This window comes from Ammodytes marinus (genome assembly GCF_949987685.1).
Source record: "Ammodytes marinus genome assembly, chromosome: 1".
Classification (NCBI taxonomy): domain Eukaryota; kingdom Metazoa; phylum Chordata; class Actinopteri; order Uranoscopiformes; family Ammodytidae; genus Ammodytes; species Ammodytes marinus.
In genome coordinates, this window is record NC_137230.1 from 25,033,831 (window position 1) to 25,061,090 (window position 27,260).

Sequence of the window (27,260 nt, forward strand, 5' to 3'; positions counted from 1 at the left end):
GTCATGACTACATCTGCTTGGCTTGTGGCCGACACTATTCAACCTGATCAGAATGTCTTGTGCACCTCTTTTATTGATTTGTTATAGGTGAGATATCTGTACATTTTGCTGGTGTCATCATGAAAACTGTTGTACAACACACACATTCACACACACAAGCCCCCCAGGTATAGGTGAGTCAATCTAGGAAAAAAAAGGGCTTAACCCCAAAAAAATTGATACAAAAGGTTTTTCAATGGATTCCAGTAGTATTTGGTGTGCTGAATAACATACTAAAAGTCTACCAAAATCTACCCCCCAGAAAGCCCTCATTTCCAAGATGGCGGCCGAAATGGCGGCAGGGAGCTTGAAATGGCTATATCTCAAATTGAAAAAATGTTGCAAAGGAATTTTCAACTGATTTTGGTACCTCTGGACATGCTTACAAACATACTAAAAATCTAGGAAAATACACCTTCCGGAAAGGCTTAATTTTCAAGATGGCGTCCAAAATGGTGGCCGGCCAAGCTTAAAATGGCTATATATCTCAATAGAAAAAGATTATTCGAATGATTTTTAACTTGATTCTGGTACCTGCAAATATGCTTATGAACATACTAACAATCTAGGAAAATATACCTCCCAGAAAGGCTTCATTTTCATAATGGCGTCCAAAATGGCGGCCGGGAGCGTAGAATGGCTATATCTCAAATGGAAAATGTTACAAAAGAATGTCAACTGATTCTGGTACCTCTATACATTAATAAAGTGCGACAAATCTAGGTAAATATAACTGCTAGAAAGGCATCATTTTCAAAATGACTGCCTGTAAGCTTACATTGGTTAAATGGTTCAAATTGGTTACTATTCAAACTAGAAAGGTGGTGTTGTTGTTGAATAACATAAATGCCACACTTATTGTGGTCTTTATTCATCATCATCTTCGGGCTCCTCTGGAAGAAACTTGTTAAGTGGATTGTCACATTCCTTAAGTTGACATGGTCCACAGACAGTAGTACAAGGTAGTCCATATTTTCTGCAAGAACAGCGGAGTGTCTTGCAGGCAGTGGTACAGTTACAATGAATGACCTTCAAGAGACTGTCTGGAGCAACATTCGTTGTTGACATGAGTGGGACAAATCTATTGTCCTGCAGGCTCCACCCCCAGTTCAGGGCATCCATACCATCTTCTGTTCCCATCCAGACCATGACCTGGTAGTACGCTCTACTATTCAGTTGGTGGCAGACGTTCAGGCGTTACAGTTGATGAAGCTGAGACAACCTTCTTGCTGAAAATGTTATATCGCATTGCTGCAAGGGAATCTGTGCACTTTCCACCAAAGAGGACAGTCATTACTTGGCACCCAAGGTCATCAATCACCTCTGTGGTCTGGTTTGGGACAATGAATGCATTGGCACAAGATCGAAGGACGGGATCCCCTTTTACAAGCTTCTGGAAAGCAGTCTTTTTGCAAACCCCGAAGATCCGAGAAGTTGTGTCACAGCCAGTGAGAGCATGGATGAACATCAACTGAGAACACACATCATGTCCAAGTACTTCTTTTAAATGGTTTACGGCATACACTTTAAAACTGCCATCAGCTTTTGACTTGTCTGATCTGAAATATACGCCCTTACTATCTCTCTGTGCATAGTGAAGTAGTAAGACAAGGAGATCTGTATCTTCTCCAATCAGCGTAGTGGTGTGAAGAAGAGATGATTCCACTGCGGCCCTTACGATGTCTACATCAGCATCTCCAATTGAATTGACCTCAGTGCAACCCCTTTCTTTCAGTTCATCGCTTATCATTTGGATCAGCCTTTGTTTATTCAGATCTCTTGACATGAACTCCTCCTTCTTACCTGAGAACTCTGTCTCAGCAGTGAAGTTGACAATGGGATGAATATTGTTTCCTCTTCTTTGATGTGTGTTGTCTTTAATGGATGGCCCATCCCCATAGCCATCGAACACAATGGTTGTAGCTGAGCCATAATGTTGGATGGTGAAGTCTGCATATGACTGCACAATTTTACTATAGCTTTGTCCGTGCTTCCATGGTATTCGGTGAAGGAGTGAACCTCCATCAAGAACATAATGATCTGTTTCTGGTACAGAATCTAGGATTGCATCACTTGCATGATCACAGATTGCGTGCGCAAGTTGTGGTTTATCAGCCTTGCGGAAGATGTTTCCAGCTTCAAAGAGGGCGAGGGAAAGGACTGAGTTCGTAACGCATAACCTCCTCCAATGATAGCTCTCCAGTTTGGGAGACAATCAGGAAACGTTGAAAAAGAAGTGCAAAATCAATTGTTCGATCAGGAGCAACCTTGATAGACGATTTTTGTCCAAGGGTTATGGCTTTATCCTTTCTACTAAATGAGAACGTGAATGCAGGCTGTCCAATCATTTTGTGCATGATATTGCGTCCAACAGAGTCATAATCATGCACGTTCACTCCGTCCTCAGCAACAACACCTGTAAAAACATTCCTTAAAGAAGAGTCTGGAGAGAAAGGTGACCATATAGCAAGTTTTGAAGTGATCTTCTCCAGGTCAGCAGCATCCCTTTTCATCCTTGCCTCTGTTGAGTCCTTGTGCTGTTCTGATGTTGTGTATGTCTGGTTTGTGAACTCCTGCATTGCGGTGTTGTACTGTGATGTTATGCACTTTGACATGGTCCAAAGGGCTCTCTGATTGTCAGTCATTCCACTTCCATGCGTCTTCAATGACCTCATCAATGTCGTCTCGATGACAAGATCTGAGCTGAAGCCTTCCACATCAACAACGTTAACGGGCAGGATATCCCCGGTTCATTTTAGCCGTAAAGCCACAGGGCTTTTCTGTGCGGCGGCTCACACTGGCGAGGTGTCACTGTGAATGACACCGTTACCCACCGTCACGGAGTTTCAACTGGCAACTCGCTATTTCGCTCACGCAAGGCTTTTGTGTTTCGATTTAACATCAGTCTTGGGCGAGTACTTTAACTTTATGCTGAATAAACCATTGCATTGCAATCGCTGAAAGCGAAAGTGTTTGGGTGGGGGCACAGAAGGGTTCGCTGCATTTACCACACAAGACACGGCGTGCGACACAATAATCAATTTATTACGATTATCTTGTTTTCATGATCGAGGGACGCCAAAATCGTAATCGAAATTGAATTTCAATTAATCGCCCAGCCCTCCCCTATACCATCAGGCAGTCATTTTGAAAATGACGCCTTTCTAGCAGTTATATTTACCTAGATTTGTCGCACTTTCTTAATGTATAGAGGTACCAGAATCAGTTGAAACATTCTTTTGTAACATTTTCCATTTGAGATATAGCCATTCTACGCTCCCGGCCGCCATTTTGGACACCATTATGAAAATGAAGCCTTTCTGGGAGGTATATTTTCCTAGATTGTTAGTATGGTCATAAGCATATTTGCAGGTACCAGAATCAAGTGAAAAATCATTTGAATAATATTTTTCTATTGAGATATATAGCCATTTTAAGCTTGGCCAGCCACCATTTTGGACGCCATCTTGAAAATGAAGCCTTTCCGGAAGGTGTATTTTCCTAGATTTTTAGTATGTTTGTAAGCATGTCCAGAGGTACCAAAATCAGTTGAAAATTCCTTTGCAACATTTTTTCAATTTGAGATATAGCCATTTCAAGCTCCCCGCCGCCATTTCGGCCGCCATCTTGGAAATGAGGGCTTTCTGGGGGGTAGATTTTGGTAGACTTTTAGTATGTTATTCAGCACACCAAATACTACTGGAATCCATTGAAAAACCTTTTGTATCAATTTTTTTGGGGTTAAGCCCTTTTTTTCCCTAGATTGACTCACCTAGTAGTGATTGGTCTTTATGTGAAGTGTGTTTTCCTGTTTTCACTAAAGCACCATTAATCTCACAGCATGACTGAGTGTCGAAAAATTTGTGCAAATCTCTGTGTGCGTCAGTGTGATTTTATTTTTGAGCCTGTATCTCAGATCTCAGAAGACCAACAGAGATGTACTGTGTGTGTGTGTGTGTGTGTGTGTGTGTGTGTGTGTGTGTGTGTGTGTGTGTGTGTGTGTGTGTGTGTGTGTGTGTGTGTGTGTGTGTGTGTGTGTGTGTGTGTGTGTGTGTGTGTGTGTGTGTGTGTGTGTGTGTGTGTGTGTGTGTGTGTGTGTGTGTGTGTGTGTGTGTGTGTGTGTGTGTGTGTGTGTGTGTGTGTGTGTGTGTGTGTGTGTGTGTGTGTGTGTGTGTGTGTGTGTGTGTGTGTGAAATGAGCAGGTGGGGGTGCATCAAAGCCACAGTTAATTACAGGCCTTGAAGGCTATATGTAAGTAATGAGTGATAAACGCTGAGGGAGTACATATTCACACACACACACACACACACACACACACACACACACACACACACACACACACACACACATTTTTAGTACTTTATTTGCGCCCACAATTAATAATAATATACATAAGGACACAAATGTCATAGATGCAAAGTTTTCTCCGACACAACTCTGAAACGTGGCCAATGCCAGTCAAACAGCTGATATTATGGGTACACACAACACCTTCTCCTCCAAATATGGCGACTGCCAATGATGGAGGACACTGAGCAGTATTTGGCAAGCTGTTTTGCGCTTGTTTTTGTAAGGCCGACAATCCTAAGACCACTAGTGACAAGCCTATGCACATGGCCTAGACTGCCAAAAATGAACACAAGTAAATGACAGTTGTAGCCCATGGAGTTAATTGTCTGTACTAGAGGGTAATATTTCACCAGCTTAGTTAAATAAGCCTCCTCTAAACTTGAGTCAAAGGTGCAGGCTACCTCCAGGATGTGCACTTTTCTACGGTGCTCATCACACACACACACACACACACACACACACACACACACACACACACAAAGCAGGATTCAACTTGCCGGAGGTCAACATACAAACAGCTATTAGAGGTTCTCAGACTCACAGAGCAAAAAGGAGGGTGAAGAGATATAATGGTGGACCAAATACAATAAAAAGGGGAAAATATTGTTCTTAATAAGTAGAATTCCTCTATTTTAAATGGCACAAATGTTCAAAGTCCATTGGAAGTTAGTCAGCAACAGCCTAGGTCAGCAGTTGGAAGCACACGTCTAGTGTCACAGCCGTTAATCAAACGAGTGCCCTGCGGCCTGCCTCCATCATTTTCTATTACCGTTCATGATTGGTGAGTTGCATCGCAATGAAGAAAACTGAGAAAGACACGGTTTTGTTTTCCCATCATCAGGCGGTAAAAGCTGAGCCTCGCAATGCAAAACTGCAGACCAAGCATTTTGTCTGTACAACTGAACTCACAGTAACCCGCAGTTTCAGTTGGTAATGTTTGCATTCAAGCCGAGAGAATGTGAGAGGAAGAAGAGGAAGTTTCAAAAAAAGATGTAGGCAGAAGGTCTACGTTGGACAGATTTGGACATCAAATACACGCACACCCGCGCGCAAACACACACACACCTACACCTACACACACACACAGAGCTTTGATCGGTTTTCTCTGCTTACGATAGAGCGAAGAAGAACGTGCGTGCATGTGTGACTGTGTGTGAGTGACTGTGAGTGTAAAACTGTGTGTCAGATGAAGTGTTCATGTTTGACACAAATCTCTCACTCACAGTCTCTTTGGACCACACAGAAACACACACACACACTGCAGAACAGTTTCCAAAAAACAAACAAACATCAAAAACATTTTCTTATTTATAGCGAGAAACTTTTGATTGAAAGTTAGACAAAACTATTTCCAAGGGGCTTTCATTATTCCCACAAGCATAAATAAATACTGACAGGCGGTTGACATAAAAGTTTTAATTTTAGTTTCCAATTTCAGCCGGATGTGACAAAAAGAAGTTAGTGAAAATATGGCACCTGTGCCCAGGGGTGTGATGAAACCTTTCTTATGCCTATGTGCCTGTGACAGCCGAATGCTGGAAGTATAATGTCTCCTTTGAACTTTGCACAAAGGTCCACTCTAACTCACTGATTAGACTTTGGAGGTCAAAGGTCAAGGACACTGACCTCATGCCTCTTCGACACAATACCTCAAGAACGCTTTGATGGATTTTTATCAAATTTGTCACAAACTATCATGAATTATGTTATTGATTTATTATGTTAAACAAGTGTCGATTAATTCAATTGGAAATAGATTGACACAGGAGGGTGAAAACAGAGCCTGTGCTGGTTTTATTCTTCCTTCATCACAAACGGACAATGTACCAACTTTACAGGTGTCTGCTTGCTAAACATTGACCATGTGTTCAAAATGATTATTAATGTTTTTTCTTCAAATCTTTGGCCTCTGCCTATGACTGTACAGTCCGACATGCCTGCTAAGTTAAGTTAAGTCTTTATTTTGTTAATTACACACACATGCAAGGTGAGTCACACAAAATCGAAATTCCATTTAGCTCACCCCTCCTACATTTCTAACACACACATGCAGTTCTACATATAGGGGATCATCGCACAGGGACTTTGACGAAGGTCTGCAGCTTTGGGGTTAAGTGTCTTGCTCAAGGACACATGGTAGAAATAGTGGGCACCTTATATGCATTACCAGCTGCTCTAGTGTTACAAATAACACCCTCCCGTCCGGTGCCGGGGATCAAACCAACTGGTTACTAGTTGGCCCCCTTACCTCTAGGCTATCCTACCACCACCATCTGCCTTACACATGTGTTTCATGTTATACCTTTATGGCTCACAATTGAATGTCTTCATTCATCATGGCCACCACGTTAGAGAAATAAGAAGAGTGGAGAGAGACGAGAAAAGCCCTAATGTTTTAAAGCAGATTCATAAAACACCGGGATCAGCTCATAACCCTTGCTTAATTGGAAACACTTTCAATTTACATGGAAGCGTCTTGGCAGCAGATTTTGCATGTAGGATTCCTGTTTCGTCTGAGAGCTCTGGCCTATTTTCACACACGCTCATCATCCCTGTCATATGCACGCACACATTTTTATGTATGTTATTCCACACACGCTGATTGAGTTTTAAAAACCTTGTTTCTCGGTTCACTCAGCGTCTTCATCTTCTGGCACAAACTTTGTGTCTCTCTGTCAAACATCCATCCTCACTCACACTATTAAGTATCTGTTGCTTATGAATTTACCCTCTTTTTGCTTTTTTTGGCACACACACACACACTCTCACACACTCCCTTTCTTTCACGCCTCTTTCCACAGTTCTTCATTCTGCCCAGCTCTGCTCTTTTTCATTGCCTCAATCCTGATGTAGATTATTTGGCTTGCATCTGCTTCTCTCCTCCTCCTTCTGTTCTCCAGGGTCCCTACAGATTTCCCTGCCTCCTGCAGTTAGATACTCAGATGTCTCCAAACAAGTAGGTGTTTGGAGACTCTCTCTCTCGCTCTCGCACACGCACAGCTGTATCATTTACAAACCAAGTGATTTGCTGTAAACTGGGAGCACGCCTTCCCATGTGTGTAATACTCGGTATTCATCAAGCAAAACATCTGCGTGCGTCCTTTACAACTCTACTTGTGAGGACCACGTGTCTTTACAGAGAACTGATTTTGATCCTCAGGAGGATGAATGTTTAATTTTATGTTGGGTACGGTAAGGCTGGCTGCAACATACTTATTGAAAGTCAGTGTGTTTTCTTCCAGCATGTGCGGAGCCTCCAGTGTTTGTCTCCGCGTGTGTTTGTTCCCAGAAGAAAATTAGATAAATGAAAAGACTCCCTGTAGATTCACACTATTCCACTAATCTTAGACAGTGCATCTGTAATTTGTGAATGCTAACGTTTCCTTCACTCTTAAGGCAAGAAAAAAAAATAAGCAAAAGAAAAAACTAAATGAAAAATAATTTAAAACCCTCCATGGACAGGAATATTATTGTGAATGCAATCTAAGGTAAAATCACTAACATGATTTCTTTCTTTCCTATACCCATTTGGGAAATATCTGAGTTGCTGTTGTCTTCCTTTATTTAAATATTGATAAAACCAATAATTTCAATATTGGTGTTATTCTGGTCTTGGAGATATTTGACATCCACACTTTTTTTCTAAATATATTATTTCTGAGATATATATATCTCAGAAATATAGCAAAGTTCAGATCTAACGTTTCATTCTAGTACTCCACTAAAGATATTCTAGCCTTTTATAACAGCCTCACTCTGAGAATGAATCCCTTTTTTTAACTGGCATAACCCATTGAAATTTAAATTCTGGTTGTTCAAAATCCAGCTGTCAGGCTTTTAACTGAGATCAAACCACATCTGCTCGTATTCCTTCTGGCCTATCTCTTAACATCAGGTTCTAGTATGTTATGGAATACCTTGAGATGAATAGCTCGTGAACTCAATACTGCATGGAACAGCTCTAACAACTATCCATCTCCAATAGTTACACCAAAGTCAATAACATTAAGCCTTTTTATATGTCCCACCAGTTGAAAAGAAGACAATGGCCCCTACATTTTGGCATAATTAATGATATGTCTGTAAAATCCACTTGTATAGCTTCATCTAAACATGTTTTTTCTTTGGCTTTGCCGTGCGTGCGTGTGTGTGTGTTTGTTTACGGCCACAGACTCCCATCATCATGATAATAAAACCATAAGGAGACTCACCCCATGTGAGTCCCCTCAGGTGTCTATGAATCATCCCCTAAACAACCATTAAGAACTCAGCAAGGTTTCTAGGATGGCTGTGAGTGCAGCACAGCTGGCTTCTCTCTCTCTCTCTCTCTCTCTCTCTCTCTCTCTCTCTCTCTCTCTCTCTCCGTCACTCACACATTGGCAACATTGCTTTACATGCCAGTTACCAATCTACACTAAAGACGTGTTGATGTGTGCCTGTGCTGTGAATGCCTGCAGCGTACTGGGTGCTTTAGCTCTGTCATTGTGGCACTGAGGCAACGTTAGATGGCACTAGTGTCACTTCAAGATGGGCTGCTTATTTGTTGAAAACTCATGCTTTTACACTCACAGCGCTGCCAAAAGAGAGGGTTTGTGGTCAAGTCGTTGCACAAAGGAAGCAAGAAGTGGCTCAAGCAGACCAAGCAAAAGTTTCTTTGAAACAGGAGTGTTTCTATAGTATCTTTCAACCATTTTGAAGCCATGGGAACGCTGCTGATTCCTGTTAATATATTTCAGTAAATCACTTTACATACGTATACTCGCACATCGTTTGCCTGTCATGTGGGGGAGTGAGTCGTACCGTGCTGTGTTGGCCATGCAACCCTGAAAATGAGAAAATTCACTCAGGCACAACCAGACAGCCCGGAAAAGAGGACCCCGCTAATTATTAACACACACACACACACACACACACACACACACACACACACACACACGTATGAACACAGAACAAAATCTTTCTCATGGCTACAGCACCAGAGCCAATACTCAAGGGAAATTAATTACCATGCTACACACACGCACACCAACAGAGACATGCTGAGGTAGGCCTAATTAAGTGTCTGATAGCGTAGACTTAACAAAATTGACCACATATACACACATGTGAGTGCACACACCTATGCTCATGCATATAAATGCTGAAAACCCGAGTCTTTCAGTCACTTCCTCTACAGTGTTGTGTTAGTTTTGTTTGCCCTTTAATCTTTTTTTATCTCTTTTTTTTCTTCAATAATTTCTGTCACATCTATCTGTCTTTGTCCATGCACACAACTTTAATCTTCTTTAATAGAATATCTTCTTTGAAGGGGTCAAGGAGGGCTGATTGTTTGACATTTTGCTCAAAGTAAGAATTGGAAAACGAGGATAAAAGTAGGCACAATAAATATACAAGGATATATAAGGACCCACATAAAAAAACAGTCTGCCCTGACTGTCTCATTCCTTCAGGGACTTGCCTATCTAATTCATGTCACGGAATACTTCTTATTTTATCCCTGTGAGGACAGACATAAAACAAGATGCAGTTTAAATAAGGAGATGTCTCTACAGCAGAAACGAGCAGAAAAACATGTTCTTGGCAATTAGTGATGTAACTTAGTGTCTAATTACCCAAACAAGGAGCGCCGTGGCGTGGCCTTGGACTGTCATTGTTATAATTGCAGTGATCTTGATTAGGGCTGCTGCCAATTTTATGCAACAGAAGAAAAGCAGCCTTTTTTATATTTTGAAATAGTCAACCAGCATACATGTCTTGCTCGGTACACAACTAAAACGATGAATTGATGATCCAAATTGTTGGTTGGTTGAAGGTGTGTGAACAATTAAGTTATGTAATTAAGCTATTTAGAAAAAATTGATAACCACCCCACCCTTAGTGTGGAGGATATAAGAACGACAATAAGAGAGAAGGACCTGAAGACTTTAAGGGGGGAAAAAAATAAACGGAGTATGATATGAAATGGATAGGAAGAGCAGGAGTTGCAGAGTGAGAGAGAGAGAGAGTATGTTTTTTAATTTAGCTCTCTGCATGTTCCTAATGAAAGCCATGAATGAATAATGATATTCATGGGTTTTTCTACTGTGCCCGCAGTCCAACTATGGACCTGCCATCCAGAAGGCCGTCACTTCAAACAACATCTGACAGAGACACAGCGTGAGAAGGGCAGTGAGAAAAGGCAGGGGGAAAGAAAGAAAGTAAGCAGGGAATAAAGAGGCGATAAGAGAGAGAGGGAGGGAGGGAGAGGGAACATAAAGGCCGATGATGAGTCAGATGCTCTTCATGGAGGGAATCATAATCTAAGTGAGGACTCTTATTAAACAAGAAAGTATAATTTTATTGCATAACTAGAAATGCAATTCATGAAGAAATTGCGGTGTGAATGCTGAGCTGAAGCTGATGTTGAATAAGCTTCACTGCTGAATGTTGATGAAGAACGAAGGATGAATATATCTGAATGAACAGAATGGTTGAATAATACAATGTATGAAAAATTTGGAAGTTTGAATGGACTTTCTTGCTGAAATTATGAATTAATTATTTTTCTTTCTAAACTCATCTGAGGTCATAATTGAGTCATAATCAACATCTGTGCAAAGTTAGAAGAAAATCTGTGTAAGTCTAAAATGTTGCGTTAACTGGGATTTGAACTGCCAATCTTTGGTTCTCTACAATCATATCTTTGAGTCATGATTGACATGTGTGCAAAGTTTACCTGCACTCTACATTCTAAAAATGTTTAGCTCCAGCTTTGCGTTTTGCCGATTTCCTCATTCATTCCCTATGCAGATTTTTGGTGTAATAAACCTTTAATTATCTCTGAAGTTATGCATTTTATGAAAAAATAGTGAATTATGGAAATGTGCTCCTGTGCAAGACGAACATGAAAAACTTTGAATGGAGTTTCTACGTTGAAGTATGAACGAGTAGGAGGAATCATAATTGTGAAAGAAATATTAATTTCATAAATGGTTCATTTTCTTTGAAGTTATGAATGTTATGAAAAAACTGTTCACTAACAATTGTTGTCTGAACTATGCTGAACATTTAGATACTTGTGATTTTAAACATTTCATAATTTTGGTTAAATTGTTTATTAATTATGAAGTTATGATTTTTTTTTTTTTTTTGAATGAAAGCAAGCATGTGGAAAATGGGCTGAATATGGAGATGTTTGAACCAAGTTTGTGGAATGAAGCATGTTGAAGATATGGCCCGGCATTAATATGGCGGAATAATATTACGGAATAAATACGCAGAATATCAATGCTGTGAATGCTTTCAGCATTCACACCAATAATGAAGTTATGAACACTGAGGAAGTTAAAGACATACTTCAGCAGTGGAAATATGAAGGTGTATTGAACTCTGAGATCCTATCTAGTATAAATGTGCAAACATTTTAGAAATCAGTTCATCCTAGCCTGAGAAAAGGCAGAAAGACTGTTTTATGTTCTCACTGTCTAACCCTACGTTTTTATGATGATAGAACGCCGGTTCCGTATGGGTGAAATATTCCTTTAACATGTTTCTAAATCCTGTTATTTTTTTCTTGCTGTCTTCTCGTGTTTTTTTGTGATAATAGTCTGTCGTCATTGTCCACATCTATATTTGGACTGTTTAATAAGCGTGTATAATACTAAACTTACTGTATGTAGCAGTGTGTGCTCTTTGCTCCTGTTGGGTATCGCCCAGAGGCCAGAACACAGTCGTCTCTGTGTATTTGAATCAAGAAATACTGTGTATGAAATTTACAGAATTTGTGTGTGTGGGTGTTCCGTTTCTCCCTGAACCAAATGATCCCAAAGGACGGCCAGGAAGCTGAACTGTTGAATTGCAAGATGTTACTATGAATAGTTTGTTGTTGTTGTTGTGGTGGTGGTTGCTATTGCTGAGCTATGGTTAGATGTTTCAGACGTCCTAACAATCTTACCATGGTTACTACGCTAATAATTAAGAGGTATCCTTAATAAAATAGAATTTTTAATTTCAATTAAAATCAAGTTAGAGATGGTTAACATCAATATGATTTCCGCGCAAAAAATATTTGTTGGTTGCTGTCTGTTATTGCGTTCTACAGTCCCTTATCAAGAAGAAATATTCAATTATGTTCAGCCAAGATGGAACCTCTGCAGTCCTGCTGGAATACGTGAAACATGTGACAGAGATATCTATTGATTGACTCAGTGTGTGCGTGTCTGTGTGTGCGTGCATGAGTGCGTGTGTGTTTTACTGAAAACCTTGTAAAGGCTGATAGCTTATCAGCCCAGAGTCGATCACCATAACAACAGTTGCTGTGGTGCAACTTTGCATTAATGTAGCTTAGTAACTACATATATTGTATTAGATTGATATTCTGCCCGGGATGCGGGCATCCTCCCTCTGTGTCCCTTTCCTCTCACTGACTCGGTTGATGCAACCAGATTTCACTACTATAAGAACTGACAGGAGTAATCTTATCTTACATCACATCATTTTTCATAGCATCTTTGATATAGATAGTACCATTTGAGAAACAGTACAAATATTACAAAAAAACACGGATGGGATAAATGTGTTTGGCCAATCCAAAAAAGTGAAGAGATTCCATCATGGTCTTTGGCTAAATCTCTGACAAATTTCTCACATCTCGTTGCATAAATTGTACAGCCAGCCGTGCACAGATCAGACAGGAGTAGAGTCCTTTAGATTGAGCAAATTTAACAATTTCTATTTTTCTTTACCTATTTTTTATAAATGTTTTTAGGAATGAATTCATAATTTTTTTAATATATGAGATGAGACATATCAGGAAACTGAAAAAGTCACTGTCTATTTTTGCTGGCGGGGCTAATGAACATTTATAAACATGAACATGTACATAATTAAGTAAACCAAAGCCCTTACTTTGAGACTGTCGAGTTGTTGCATGGTTTTGAACACTGGTACTCCGTTCAGGCGTTATCCTTTTGAAATAATTGATTTTCCTCCTCATTAAATGTCCTTTAGAAATGACTCTGCTCTGCATTTTTCTATGAATCATCAGAGTTGTTTCCAGCTCTTTTTTTCTTCTTTATCGCATTACTTACATCCACCACCTCAGCATGGATCCCTATACAGACATGTTTTTGCACTGTTTATTAAAGTGTCATTACAGTAGTTGAGGATTGTCACTCCCTGATATGTTTGACAATTAGCAATATAAATAAATCCCACACATGTTTCTGCGGGTTTCCATGTTTACGATTGAATTAATTTTTAAACTGATCTTGACATATTGTCGTGGGTTGACACCAACGTGGAGGTTAAGGTAATGGACCTGATATTAACAACGTGTATATGAACACGCAGTATATAGCACTTCCAGCGTGTGATTGCTTTCTGAGGCGCGACATTTCCCACAAAGTTAAGCCACAGGGAACAACTAAACAAATGTGGTTGTGGTCAGCCTAAGCATTTAATTCTGGCTTCCTTGAAGATGGATGGACTTCCTGTGTCTGGCAGCTTGTGATGTGACTGAACTCTTTTAGTGCCTGAGTAATGTTTCTCAGTTCATCTGTTGAAGCTGCACAGAACCTGTTTAGGTCTGGCCCCGCTCCTATCTTTATGTTATTGCTCTATGTCATAGTGCAGGCATGCGTTTTTCTTTAGCTGTGGGTGGCTTCCCCTGTTTCTGGTAGGTCTCAGCATGACAAGAATAGTTGTGTTTTCATGAACCCCTGTCCCACGCTTCAGACTATAAATCTACCATCGGGTTTCAGGCTGGAAAGGTCATCGCAAATAAAACACAGCGGCATGGCGACAGGGGGGGTAAGAGAAGGGGTAGGGGAGGGAAGTTGTAAATTACAGAATCTAAGAGGGTAAGGAGGAGATAACAGCAAGCAGCAGGAGTGTGTTTTTGGAAACTTGTTGAAGCTGGTGGGAGCCTCAATCCTAACGCAACAGTCCAGTCTGGTCCTGCACTGATAGACGATCATAGGCAACACTTCACTTAATGCTGCTACTGTTAACAGGCAACGGCCTCCTCAGACCTTCATTGATCTGACATTGATTACTACTAGTGTTGCAAAATTCCGGGAATTTTCAAAGTTGTAAAACTTTCCATGGGTATTAACGGGAAATTATGGGAATTAACAGGAATTTGGGGAATTAACTGGAATAAAAAGGAATTTACTAAATTTAAAGCAACCCAAATGCACTTAATCCTTTTAACTATGTTATTTCAGTTTCAGTCCTGGCAATAGTTCTGGACAGTAAAAAGTAGTTTTTCCAACTACGTTTTATGATATTTATGATCTTTTAATTTCAAATCTGATTTTTTTTAAAACTTATTGAGACACCCAACTTGATATCATATACTGTATTGAGTTTTACTAGACCAGGTTTACAGAGGCTTAAACAGTGATTTTAAATATAGTTGGGGAAAATATATTTTTGCATAATCTTGACTAAAACAACCAGATTTCATGCACATAGCACACTGCTTACTGTATGGGTACTAAGGCCACGCCCCCTACATGCACTGTGCATTTCTCCATCTATTGGGGGGGCATTTTACTTAATTTATTGAATGGGTGGGGTCAGACAGATGAGTAATATTTTACTCAACATTCATCTTTTTGTTGTTAAGTGAAATTATTGATTGTTCATAAAATAATCAACTTGATAAAGTTCTACTTACAAATAACTCTGTTCAAATGTAATGTTTTTTAATTGTATTTGTTTGCATGGATGTCTGCCTAAGACAACACATAGTGTTTATATGTTTAGATTTATGTTTGGATATGAAAAAAATAATAATTTAAATTACTGCCATTTAGTTAATTCATATCATTCCCAATTTTGAATATTCCCGAAATTACAGAGCGAAAGTTCTAGTGGAAAGTTTCCAGAAGTTTACCGGAAACTTTCCATCCCCTTTGCAACCCTAATTACTACATTGAGTTTGATTTCAGCTTTATACAACATATAATATCATATTCATGATATACTGTATATTTAAAAAAAAAATGGGGGACACTAAATGTTATAATTTTACGTTAATAGTATTAAAGTGTTAGGATTTGTTGGACTACATCGAAAATACAGGCTCCACATTTCAAACTCAATGCAACAAACATTGGGTTACCTGTGATCACTGCATCAAAAGTGATTTACACCAATATCTCCAGCAAAAGCCAAACTGCATGAACAAGACTATAAAATAACATGTGAACAGCACAACTTGATTAGCTTTTGCCTCATGAGTTGTGTGTCATGCAACATGGCTCCACATGTAAAGGAATTGCCTGAACAATTGCGAAACATCGCGCAAAATTTGCATCTAGTCTTGTGTGGAAGTGTTTTTTAGTGATGCCCACTCTGCCGGCTGTAATGGCAGCATGAAGCAGACACACTGCCGGGCATTGGGCTTCTTATCACACTGACAGGCAAACTGCAGAGGACAGCAGTGTCACTTCCAGACACAGGAACACAAACATAAACAACACAAGTGGACAATCACACCAAAAGACACACACAGGCGCTTAGGCACATGAATGTGCTGTGTGACGCTAACAGGCTGTGACAGTGCGGAGAGTGTAGCTAATGTATTGCTCTTAGACAATTTAAAATGAAGATGGCTAAGGTGGATACAACTACATAATGGATGCACAACAGTCAGCTTAAAAGGGCAAATAGAAAACGATAAGGCAAGGTTCTTTCGCCGGAAAAGGTCAAGACAATTGGTTGGAACATTAAGGATGCTTGAGTGGATATAGTGCATAGGTTTTATACCGTAGAAGTTTACTACAACGAAAAACATTTTGTGTGGATTTTTTATATATACACAAAGATAATCTGTATTCTCTTTCCTGCTGTCTATAGATCTGAGACCTTGTTGAGGTGTTCCCAATGCAAGATGGCTCGCTACTGCAACGCCACTTGCCAGGTACAGTATATAGCGAGTGTGTACTTATGGAAGTGTGTGTGTGAGCAGCAGTTTGTTGATATGCCCTACCTTCTCCTGCAGAAACAAGCATGGTCTGGACATAAGAGAGAGTGTAAATGTCTGAGGAGCGTCCTACCCAGAATTCCCACTGACTCAGTCCGTCTGGCTGCGAGAGTCATCTTTGCCTTGGTAAGTTTCTGGAGTTTCTTTTTTTTTTTTCTCTCAAAATAATGCCCACAAATAAATATACAATACCAATAGTAGTTTGCAACTTTCCTTTTGTTGGTTGTGATGGGCAATGTTATGAAAACTTTTCAACTTTTATTTATTTTTTATCTATGTGTTAGAGAAAGAGAAAAAAAAATTAAAGCCAAAATTATTCTTGCTCTTGCACTTATGAAAACCTCTTGAAAGCCAATGCATAGTTTAAAAAATCTATTATTATCAGAACACAGAACAGAGCGGCCTTTCTCTGTTTCTGAGAAGTTTATATATCATCCACTAGCAAAACTATGCTTTAGGGAATTTGCCACACACAATATGTAACAATAGCCGACCAATCATTATTACTAAATTAAAACTATATTAAAGCCCCCCTCTTCATTTCTTTCTCCTTTTAGTTAAGTCCTTCTGAGAGCAGGAACGAGGAATTATACACGTTGGAGGAGCATGTATCAAGTAAGAGTGTATGAGTGTGAATGTGTGTTCTGAGACTGAAGCCAGTGCCACAAAGAATCATATAAAGATTACTCTCTTTTCAGTTTTTCTTTTTGTATTGTACTCTTTTCAGACCTGAATTCCATGACTGAGGAGAAGAAACAAGGTCTGTCTCATCTGGCGTCCATGTTAGAGCTGTATGTACACCAGGAAGTAGCTGAGCTGGCACAGGAAATTACATCAGCATTGCCGCCTTCTTGTCAAGAATCCCTCAGCCTCATTGCAAAGGTGGGCTAAAAGCATCTTAACACAATATATGTATGTGTGTATGTGTACGTATACAAAAAGGATAACTCTTGCGTACAGCACAAAGACGCATAAACACCTTGGCACATGTTTGTGAAAAAACAAAACAGCTTGTGTGTGCACAAAAAGACGAACGCAAGCAATTGTTTACTGCTCAAGCACCCCCTGCTGCGTTTGAATGGATCCCATTCTGAACATATGTCAAAGATCTTTCCAGCATCCTTGATTAGGGTACATGTGTTTGTGTTTGTGTGTGCGTGTGCGTGTGCGTATTCCCAGAACATCCTTAGGTCTTTCTCTTAAAACCCACCAGCTGTCTTAAGTAGGATTTAACCACAAATCGGTTTCATTGCTCAAGGTGTTTGAATTCCAACGTGTGTGTGTGTGTGTTCGTGTGTGTGTGTCCATGTGTATCGTGTTTGCCCCATCACAACGTTTGAATGAGTAAAACCCTAATTGAGAGCAGCCGGTCGAATGACCTCAGAGAGTTTCCTTAAAAAGAAACATACATAAGTAACAAATGAGCAATAACAACTACATGACATCAAAGTTCTGCACTCAAAATAATAAAAACCATCTAGTTATTTTATCCCATGATTTTTTAATATCCAAAGCATCATTTTGTAAAGTTTTTTTGTAATGTAGGGATGGCAACATCTATACTAATACAGTATATAATAATGATGGCTGTATTACCATGAAGTTTGGTCCAGATATTCAACGTCCCCTGAGGATAAAACCTTATGTCTTTACCAAATGATTCATAGATCCACAAGGTTGAGATTCTTAGTAAAATATCTTGCCAACTATTGTATTTGAAGGATTGCCATCACATTTAACACAGGCCTTCATGTTCCCCATAGGATTAAGTGTAGTGCTAACTTTGCTGATCATCTGATTTTAAGGTCCAAATGACACTTTGACCCTGTTTCCACCTGGCATTAATATGTGGTTCTGAGGAATCCGATCGTTATATGTAAATGTAATATGCTTGTTCACACCTGGCCTTAACAATGCGTCTTCTATGCGCGTTTGCGATCCGGATTCGAATTCCCCGCGCTGTATGGAAATCAGCTCGTACATCATTTCCGCTTATACACTCCATCTTCAATGTTTTCTGTTTTCTGTTGTCTGTTTACCTGCAACGGTGCGCTTTTATGACGTGAATTGTCGCGTGAATGAGTACGCGTTTCCGCCCAGTCACTCGCCGCAGTTGAGTGGGCGGGGCCTAATGTGTATGAGATGCGCATACGCGTTTCCACTGTTAATGGGTATGTGGATAAGTGGTCTCAAACCACCTCCGAATGTGGATAATTTCAATGCGCATTCAATGCGCATTGAGCGTGTTTCCACCTGTAGTTAGCGCGATCGGATCCTAAAAACCACATATTAATGCCAGGTGGAAACAGGGTCTTTGTCTAATCACCTGTAAAATAGCAACATTCCTGGTTAATATTATGTGCTAAATAGTATGTTACACTGTCATTGAAGGCATGTTGGCATAACAACTCCTGCTATACTAACTGGTAACACATTTATATCTTTAATTTCCCTCTGCCAGGGATAAAGTTATATATTTTGGAACACTTGGACCTACAAAGAGCTTTACAGCCTCATAGAGCTGCTGGTGTGGCTGTAGATGTCTTGACTCTTATTGTTTATTTTCTTTTGTGTGACTGCAGAGTCCCTGCACTGCTTACAAATTCTACTTACATGCATGTACATGTTCTTGTATAATTTATTAAGGAGAGAAAGAGAGTGTTATATCTTTGCTGAGGTTTGTGGGAGTGAGTGTATGTGTGTGTGTGTGTGTGTGTGTGTGTGTGTGTGTGTGTGTGTGGGGGGGGGGGGGGTGATTGGATTTTGAAGCTGGGAAATATTTGGAAAGCTGCTGATTAAATGCAGGTTAAGATTCCAAAGGGAATTCTGCTCCAATCTGAGGGAGATGAGGGGCGAACAACACCGGGCGGATTAAAAAGCAGTAGAAAGGGACCAAGAGTGTGTAAGGGAAGAACAGGGGTGTAACAAAGAGGAGGGAGAAGAGAGAAATAAGTCCCACATGCTGCAAGAGAGGTCTGCAAATCAAAATATGTAATGTTTGGGTTGGCTTTTAACTAAAAAAATCACTTTTCTTGTGATGCTTGTAGATGTTTTTGAAGGAAGTCCACTTCTAGGCAGATGTTCAGTCACTCTTAAAGCTCTCCATTTGTAGATGATTTGCTTCACGGTGGACCGATGGTAGGGCTGCTCGATTCTGGCAAAAATGATAATCACGATTATTTTGATTGATATTGTAATCACGGTTATTAAAGACGATTATTCATTGTAGGGATGCACCAAAATGAAAATTCAGCCAATTCTTTCAACATTACATAAACAAAACTCCCAATTGTGCTCCTCAAACATAGCCTACAACTAAAAAGCCACACAAAATAAATAATCAGTAAAACCTTCGGATCTAAGAGTAAAATTAATATTTTACTAGGGATGTGATTGTGAACCATTCATTGATTTGTACTTCGACTTATAAGAGGAGGTAGGCTATGAATCTACAAAAAGATCGACTTATTGCCTTCTTTTTTTTTTGCAGTGCACGTTGAGTTGCTGTAAAAAAAAACTACACCACAGCTGACACCGTAATGTTCATACTTCAGAATTTGCATCAGAGCGCTGATTATAAAAATTAGACGCTTTATTTAAACGAAGTCCATGCTTAGGTGCTGGTTGTAACTTTTCGTCTGTAGACTGAAACTAACGGAGGGGGTGCGTCTCACTGTATATTTGCTCTTGTCGCGCAGATAGTTTGCCGACATGGCACAATATATTCAGGCTTGAGAAATGCAATCAGAAAGCGGAAGCCTTTCCCCTCAACAACGTTAACGGCAGGAATCCCCGACTATCATTTTACCCGTAAAGCCACAGAGCTTTGCTGCGCGGCGGCTCACACCGGCAAGTTCTCACAGTGAATGACACCGTTACCCACCGCCATCACAGTGTCTCACTCACATCATGTTTCACCGAGTGAAACGCTGCTTCAATCGCGCAAGGCTTTTGTGTTTCGGTGTAACATCCTGGACGAGCGTTTTAACATTATGCTGAATAAACAATTGCACTGGAATCGCTGAAAGCGACAGTGTTCTGGCGGGGGCGGGGCGGAGCGCAGGTGGAGACAGAAGGGTGCGCTGCATTTACTACACATGACCCCGCGTGCCGCACAATAACCGTTTTATTACGATTATCTTGTTTTCATGATCGAGGGAAGCCAAAATTGTAACCAAAATCGAAATTCAATTAATCGCCCAGCCCTAACCGATGGAGCTGAAACTTTTTTTAAATTAATTTATAGCTGTCCCCAGACAAATGTGCAACATCACAACTCTCTTCCTGAGATCCTCTGAAATTTTCTTTCCTCTTGGCATGTCTGACCTATATGGGTACACTTTTGTGAGCTTAAACTGACCTGGTTTGATCTCTGTTTTATCTAATGCTGCCCAATTTCTTCCCTAAAGATCTCTCATTACATTGGTCCATTTCATCACTCAATTTGGCCCACCTGATTGTGTTTACCTGCTCGATTTAAGCAATGCAGCTTAGGGTTCACAGACTTTTGCACATACAAAAGTTGGCAAATCTTTTGTTTTATCTGTTTTATCTATTAAGAACCTATATACATAGATGTCAACCTCTTATTCTAATTGCAAACGGGTACTGTGTATGAAACAAATACCAGTGGTTAAAGGTATCTGACACCACACACACACACACACACACACACACACACACACATACACGCAGACACTCAGACGCACGCACACTGACACAGGATGAAATACTATCCTCAAATTGACTTGAATTGTCAATTCAGTAGAAAAAAAGTACACCAAAAATTGAGATAAATTCAACGTGTGACATCATGGTCTTGCTGATATCAGACTGGTATTTTAGAGGCTGTCAATAGGGGGCACTGTGATTGCATGGGCAGCATCCTGCGTCCTCTGCTTTAACTGTCCATGTACCTTTCTACTTTTGTACCTCTGTCTCTCCTTATATCTTTTTCTTTCCATGTATTCAGCCTCATTATTCTTCTCCTGTCTATTCCTCCCCTTACGCAACTCTGTAATGGCTCAAGTACATAACAAATGAGGAGTTTATTATTGTGCACTTCAAATACCCAGTGTGCTTAGCAAAATAACAAAATAGGTCATTAGGTGTGTGTGTGTGTGTGTGTGTGTGTGTGTGTGTGTGTGTGTCAGGGGTCTAGTCTTTTAGAGCGTTTTGTGCTATAAAACCATTCCTTATGCTAATAGCTACTCCCTCGACAGCACATTAATAGTGTAACACAAACCATATAAATGCATTCAGACTGACAAACACAACCAAGTAAAGCCACAGCATCATTACTGTTCTTAATAGAGGTTGGAGGCTAGAGTGTGTATTGCACATTGTGTGTGTGCATCAAGCACTGTGCAGCTAGATGATGCAGATAGACTGCTGTGCACGCCTGCAGCAGGCTTTGTGTGTTTTTTTGTGTGCGTTTGTGTGATTTGGTCAGACTGCTGTGGTGCGATAAACAATGACCATTGAGGTCTGGCCACAGCACATTTTATTGTTTCCCTTAAGTAACTTCCCCTCTCTGGTGTGTGTGTGCACATGTTCATGCTACTAGTTAATGTCCAATTGCATACTGTACAAGTATGTATTTTTCAAGATTTATTTTGGGTATTTGTTATGCTTTATTTATTTGCCAGTGTGGAGAAACAGAGATGAAATGAGGTAGAGAGGGGGATGATATGCAGAGAAGGACCCGGGCCAGACTCGAAACGGGGTCCGCTGCGACAAAGGCCGAACCTCCATATGGTAGACAGAAACTCTTACCACTACACCACGGAGCTTAGGGTATGTTTATGAGGGTCCTCTGTCACAAAGATAGACGTATGAGTGTATTGGTGTGTGAGGTCTGCATTTCTGTATGTGTGCATTAGACATTGTGTTTGTGTGCACTTACCACCCTCCGAGTGTGTGTGGGAATGTATAGTCGCACTGCATCAGAAATCCTCTCGTTGAGACCCATTTCCCAGACACACCCTTTGCATGACCGACATGTCGGTAAAACACACACTTAGGGGCCACTCACACTAGGGCCGCGGCCCCGTGCCAAAGCTCATTAGCATACTAAAGTCTAGAACGTTTGGCTAGTGTGACCACGCCATCCGTATTCCAGCACGGAACAGCCCCTTGGCCACGGCACACCTGGGAGAGGTGTGCCGTGGCCAAAGTACAGATGCTAATGAGATGACATGCGCACAAGCAAGCGCACAGGCGGCGTTCCTGACGTGAATTTATTAAGGATGCATTGTCCGTTAACGTCCGCTGCCTTACTAGTCGGCACCAGAATTGCCCACCACTTGGACTTGTAGCTATAATGTGTGAGAATTAACGTGTGTGTAAGCCTAGGTGTGGGCTAATAAAAGAGGGAGAGAGCTAATTAGGTCGGCTCAGAAAGCACAGCAAAAAGGTTTTCGTGTTTACTCACGTTCGTCAGATGATTTTTTTTCTTTTTCCTCCCGTCAGCTGTCATAACTGCATTTACGCATGGCGGTGGAGACGCACCCAAAACAACACACCGCGGCCCGGTGATAAGGAAACAGTAGCCTACACTAAGGTTTAACAAGAAACTTTATAAAGACACTTAAAAAAACGATCTCTGCCCATACAAAAAGTTCTGACTTGGATTTGATGGAGCGATCGATGTGTACAAAACCATCCGGATACATATGGTCTGATGACGGGCCGTTATATTAATAATAAACAGCGTGCTGCACAAATATGAGACTGTTCACCGCGACCTATTACGTCAAGACTACATTTAAAAAAAAACAATAGCTTAAGGATTCTCGTTGCTCTAATGTGGAAGTGGAATATTTGATGCAAATTTGGCCGGATGAAAATATTCACAAACAGTCGTATAGCCTACAAGTAGACTAAGCTCCAAATCCTAAACGTGCACGGTGACGTAGGCAAGGTGCAAGTGTGCCCAGGCCACGAGCAGTGTGAGCACGGGCCTGCGGGGGGAGTAGGGAGGGGGGGGGGAATCGTGCTGAATCGTGCTGAGCACGGAACAGGCAAACGGCACTAGTGTGAGTGCGCCCTTACACACTCTCACACTCCTCTATCATTCTTATTCGCTCTTGAGGCCAAGTCTCTTAAACTGTAGGTTTGATATTAGAATTATATAAAGCTTTTGAAAGACACCTCACAGGCCTAGTTTTGTAACATCTTGATACATAGGACATCTAGCACTAACATAACATACACAATGCATTTTAAGTGAAGCTGAGTGTTTTTTATGAAATCCATACTGTAGGAAGCTCCTATATCCATTTATGCTAAGCATTAATGCATTATGCGTATGCACACATAATTCAGTTCATGTTCGACTCTACAGTCCAACAAGATAAATAGTACTAGATATACAGTTTGAGCACATGCAACACAATATGATTTTTGTAAAACAAACAGCAATATACAAAGTGTACATTCACCAAGACATGTGAACAATGGTTTCAGAGAATGTCTGTGATGAAACAAAATGTTTTCAGTCCAGGAAAAGGAATAAAAACAAGGACTTTTCACAGTAACTGTCCTGTTGAGTCTCATCTCAGAATTTTTGCTTTATTTGTCTCTTGCAGGCGTTTTTCAGAGACTGGATTGGGTCCAGAAGTTGTGCTGTACAAACGATTATCAATGGAAACTTCCTAATTATAGTTAATAGTTGTAGTTCCCTCATATTCCTTATACACAACTGTCCAAATTACTACACACTGTCCACCTCACAGTAATTGTTTGTAGGCAGAAAATCTAACTTGGAGACAATAACCACTATGCAAGGATGCAGAGGGAAGGAGGATGGAAGAGATTGAGAGGACATGTGTCAGAAGAATTTTCAAAAAATATAAACCATGTATTCAGTATCCAGAAATTGCTAGACAAGCAACGTTGTGGGAGGAACAGGGGGAGATTTAAAGTAACAGTTAGCAGGAAAAGCAGGAGAAGAGACAGAAAAAGGAGCCAGGCTAAAAAAGAAGGAGAGAAGGTAAAATCCCAAAGATATAGTTGGTTAGGGGAAGAATAAAAGCGAATGATTGAAAATGGGGCAAGAAGAGATAAATGGGAGATGCAATAAACAGAGTGAAAGTGGCTCAAGGACTGGAACTGCAGGGAGCACCTACTGTGCTCTATAAAAGACGTGATGTGGCTGTATTTATGGTTCTGTGTATGAGGCTGTAACTGGGGCTATTGGGGGAATGAACACACACACGCACCCTCATCTGACCACGTTGGAAGCACTGCGACTACCAATGGAAAAGTGTGTTGTATTGTTTATTACCTATATGTATAGAGGCGATTTATCACAGGCTGCACACATACAACTACCTAATGTCATGTGTGAGTGTGGAGGCAATCATTTTACAACCCTGCTGAAAACAGTTTGGCTTCAATTATACGAGCAGAAAGTGTGTGTGTGTGTGTGTGTAATATTCTGTATTAATTTTTTGGTTATTGGTATTTCTGGTGTCGCCCTGGTTTCATCCTAATATAACATGTGTGTATATATCTGTGTGTAAATGTGATTCTGTTTGTACGGGTGTGTGTTGTGGAGTGTGAGTGTGAGTGTTGCTCCTTGTTTATGTGTAGAGTAATTTATTCTGAAAGACTTTTATATTTATTGGCCATCTGTCGAGCAGCGAAATGGGGTGCAGGCGCCGTCAAACTACTAGCGTATACCTTAACAAATGGAAAAGGTATTACCCTCCAACTTGTTACATGGGAGATGGTATATCAGATGCACAAGTTCAACTCACTTTTTTCTGAATAAATTAAGAAAGGAAAGAAGGAGTCGAGGAAAGAGGTAAATCACAGACCAAGTTTTTACATAAATGAAAGATTTAAAAAGGAGAAAAATTAAGGAAAGAATAATAATGTGGAAAAATCACTGTGATTAAGACAAATATTTAAAATGATTTTGTTTGCGTGGTCTGCTGTCATGCATGTTCCTATGTCTCCATGCCTATTTGTGTGTGTGTGAAGTCATTACAATAATCCCTGTGTATGTATTGGTACGTTCAGACTTATCTCTTTAACATTTCCCATGTCTGCCATTGTAGCTGCCAGTGCCACGGGCGCTACCTAATTAGTTTAGGCTTAGTCGAAAAGCACACGCACACACACACACACACACGCACACGCACACACAGCTTAGTGTAATGACTTTAAGTCCATCATGAATGCAGTCATAGACAGTATAATAGGGGAAGTAGAATTAAAAACAATTTGTTTAATTGACTTACTGTAGATTGGATGAATGTGTTGGCACATGGGGAGACGCCAAGAGGTGGGGAGGAAAAAGGCAAGAGGAAAAAAAAGCTCAGGAATGAGAGAGCTGCAGAAAAAAAAGCTAGAAAACTGGGAAGGGTTAACACTTGAATACTAATCTAAATGTTGTCAAAGTGACTTGAGCAGCAATATGTTGCAGGAGCTTGTGAGTGTACGAGTGTATGTTGTTGGTTTGTTTTAATGTGTGCTTTATTGTTGTATGTCTGTTTAGTTGGGGGTGGGGCTGGCTTAATGAACAGAGTTTGGCTCCAGCTGCGACAGCCACTATCTCTCTCGTCTCCTTGATCCTTCGTGGTTGCTTTCTTTTGCTTTCTCCTCTGTCGCGCCAACATTTACAGTAATTACTGTTCTTTGGTGGTTTGACGGGGGAGACAGGGATAGAGGCTGATAACGTGCTGTGACCCCTGTGCTCACACTCAGGGTAGATGACAAAATGCATGGAGAGAGGAATTGATGCGAAAAAAAGGCGAGACTTTATCGCCAAGCCAGGCAGCTCTTTAACACAAAGGTATCAAAACCTATGCAGCTTTTCGCCCTATTGCGGCAACATAAAATTGTAAGGCAGGAACACCACTGACTCTACCACACATACCAAGACTGTGAGTTTGTATACGGCACATTTCCTCAAAGTGAGCAGCCACTCACTAAGCCAGGTTTATCTCACCAATTCACTAGTTCCCCATTACACAGCTACACTTTGACCAGGGAAAAACCTATGTCTGCTGTATCGGTGAAATGCTCAGCACATGTATTCCAACCTGGGATCCTTCTATTGACCTTTAAATAGGTCCTGAATCTGTGCGTCTTTGTAAAACATGGCACTACTGTAGTAGCCATAGTAGTACATTAATACATGTACTATAACACTACAGTAGATATCAAATGAGCATGACACAGTCCACTCTTAAAAGCTATTTTAACAAGATGATGTAGTGCATGTTTTCCCATTAGCTGCCTTAATAAAATAAAGCCTAACACTTCACACTCCACCATGTTGAATTTAGAATGACACAACATGTGGCATAATTCAGTGTCTCGTTTTGTGGTAGAGCAGTGAGGAGTTTGGTGACTCACCTGCTGTATTAGCCCCAGGGTCTGTCATTACTCAGCCCCCTGTGGGTTATCAGTTCTTGTCCTCATGATCCTTTTATCAGTCTTCTCACACAGACAGGACAGGTGTTACATAAGAGCTCAGGCTAGCAGTAAATGGAGAGCCATATTGCCTGTTCCACCGAAAATCCAGATTTTTACTAGCCTGGCATTCCCAGACCTGCCACTAGGCGCTGGCCTGGACACGCTCCGTTGAAGCTTTATCAAGAAAACCAGAAATCTGGCTATGGTTTCAATTGGTTCTATCTAATATGGGCGCGCCAGAGCCCCTTATATGGTACTCTGGGGAGGACGTAACCAGATGACGACAGTGACGTGCATGCGACGTTGAAGCTGTGATAGTAAACATCAAAGATGGCTGCGGATATGTTGTGTGAGTTTTGAGACTGCTTTGGCCTCAACCCTTAACGATTTGGAAGACGGCACTCAAATCTTTCATTAGCAAGTAAGTGGAATGTTCTGTTTTGCCGACCGACAACGGCAAACGTTTAATTTA

At 40.6% G+C, this 27,260-nt stretch overlaps 1 protein-coding gene across 1 annotated transcript in view; it reads left to right on the forward strand.

The window, feature by feature from the left end:
- The window catches only part of smyd3 (SET and MYND domain containing 3), a 74,833-nt gene that overhangs the window by 6,171 nt on the left and 41,402 nt on the right, over positions 1 to 27,260 (forward strand). The window contains exons 2-5 of the mRNA XM_080053685.1: positions 16,234 to 16,297; positions 16,379 to 16,486; positions 16,918 to 16,975; positions 17,088 to 17,242. Coding sequence (XP_079909811.1) covers positions 16,234 to 16,297; positions 16,379 to 16,486; positions 16,918 to 16,975; positions 17,088 to 17,242 — 385 coding nt within the window. The remainder of the gene's footprint in view (positions 1 to 16,233; positions 16,298 to 16,378; positions 16,487 to 16,917; positions 16,976 to 17,087; positions 17,243 to 27,260) is intronic.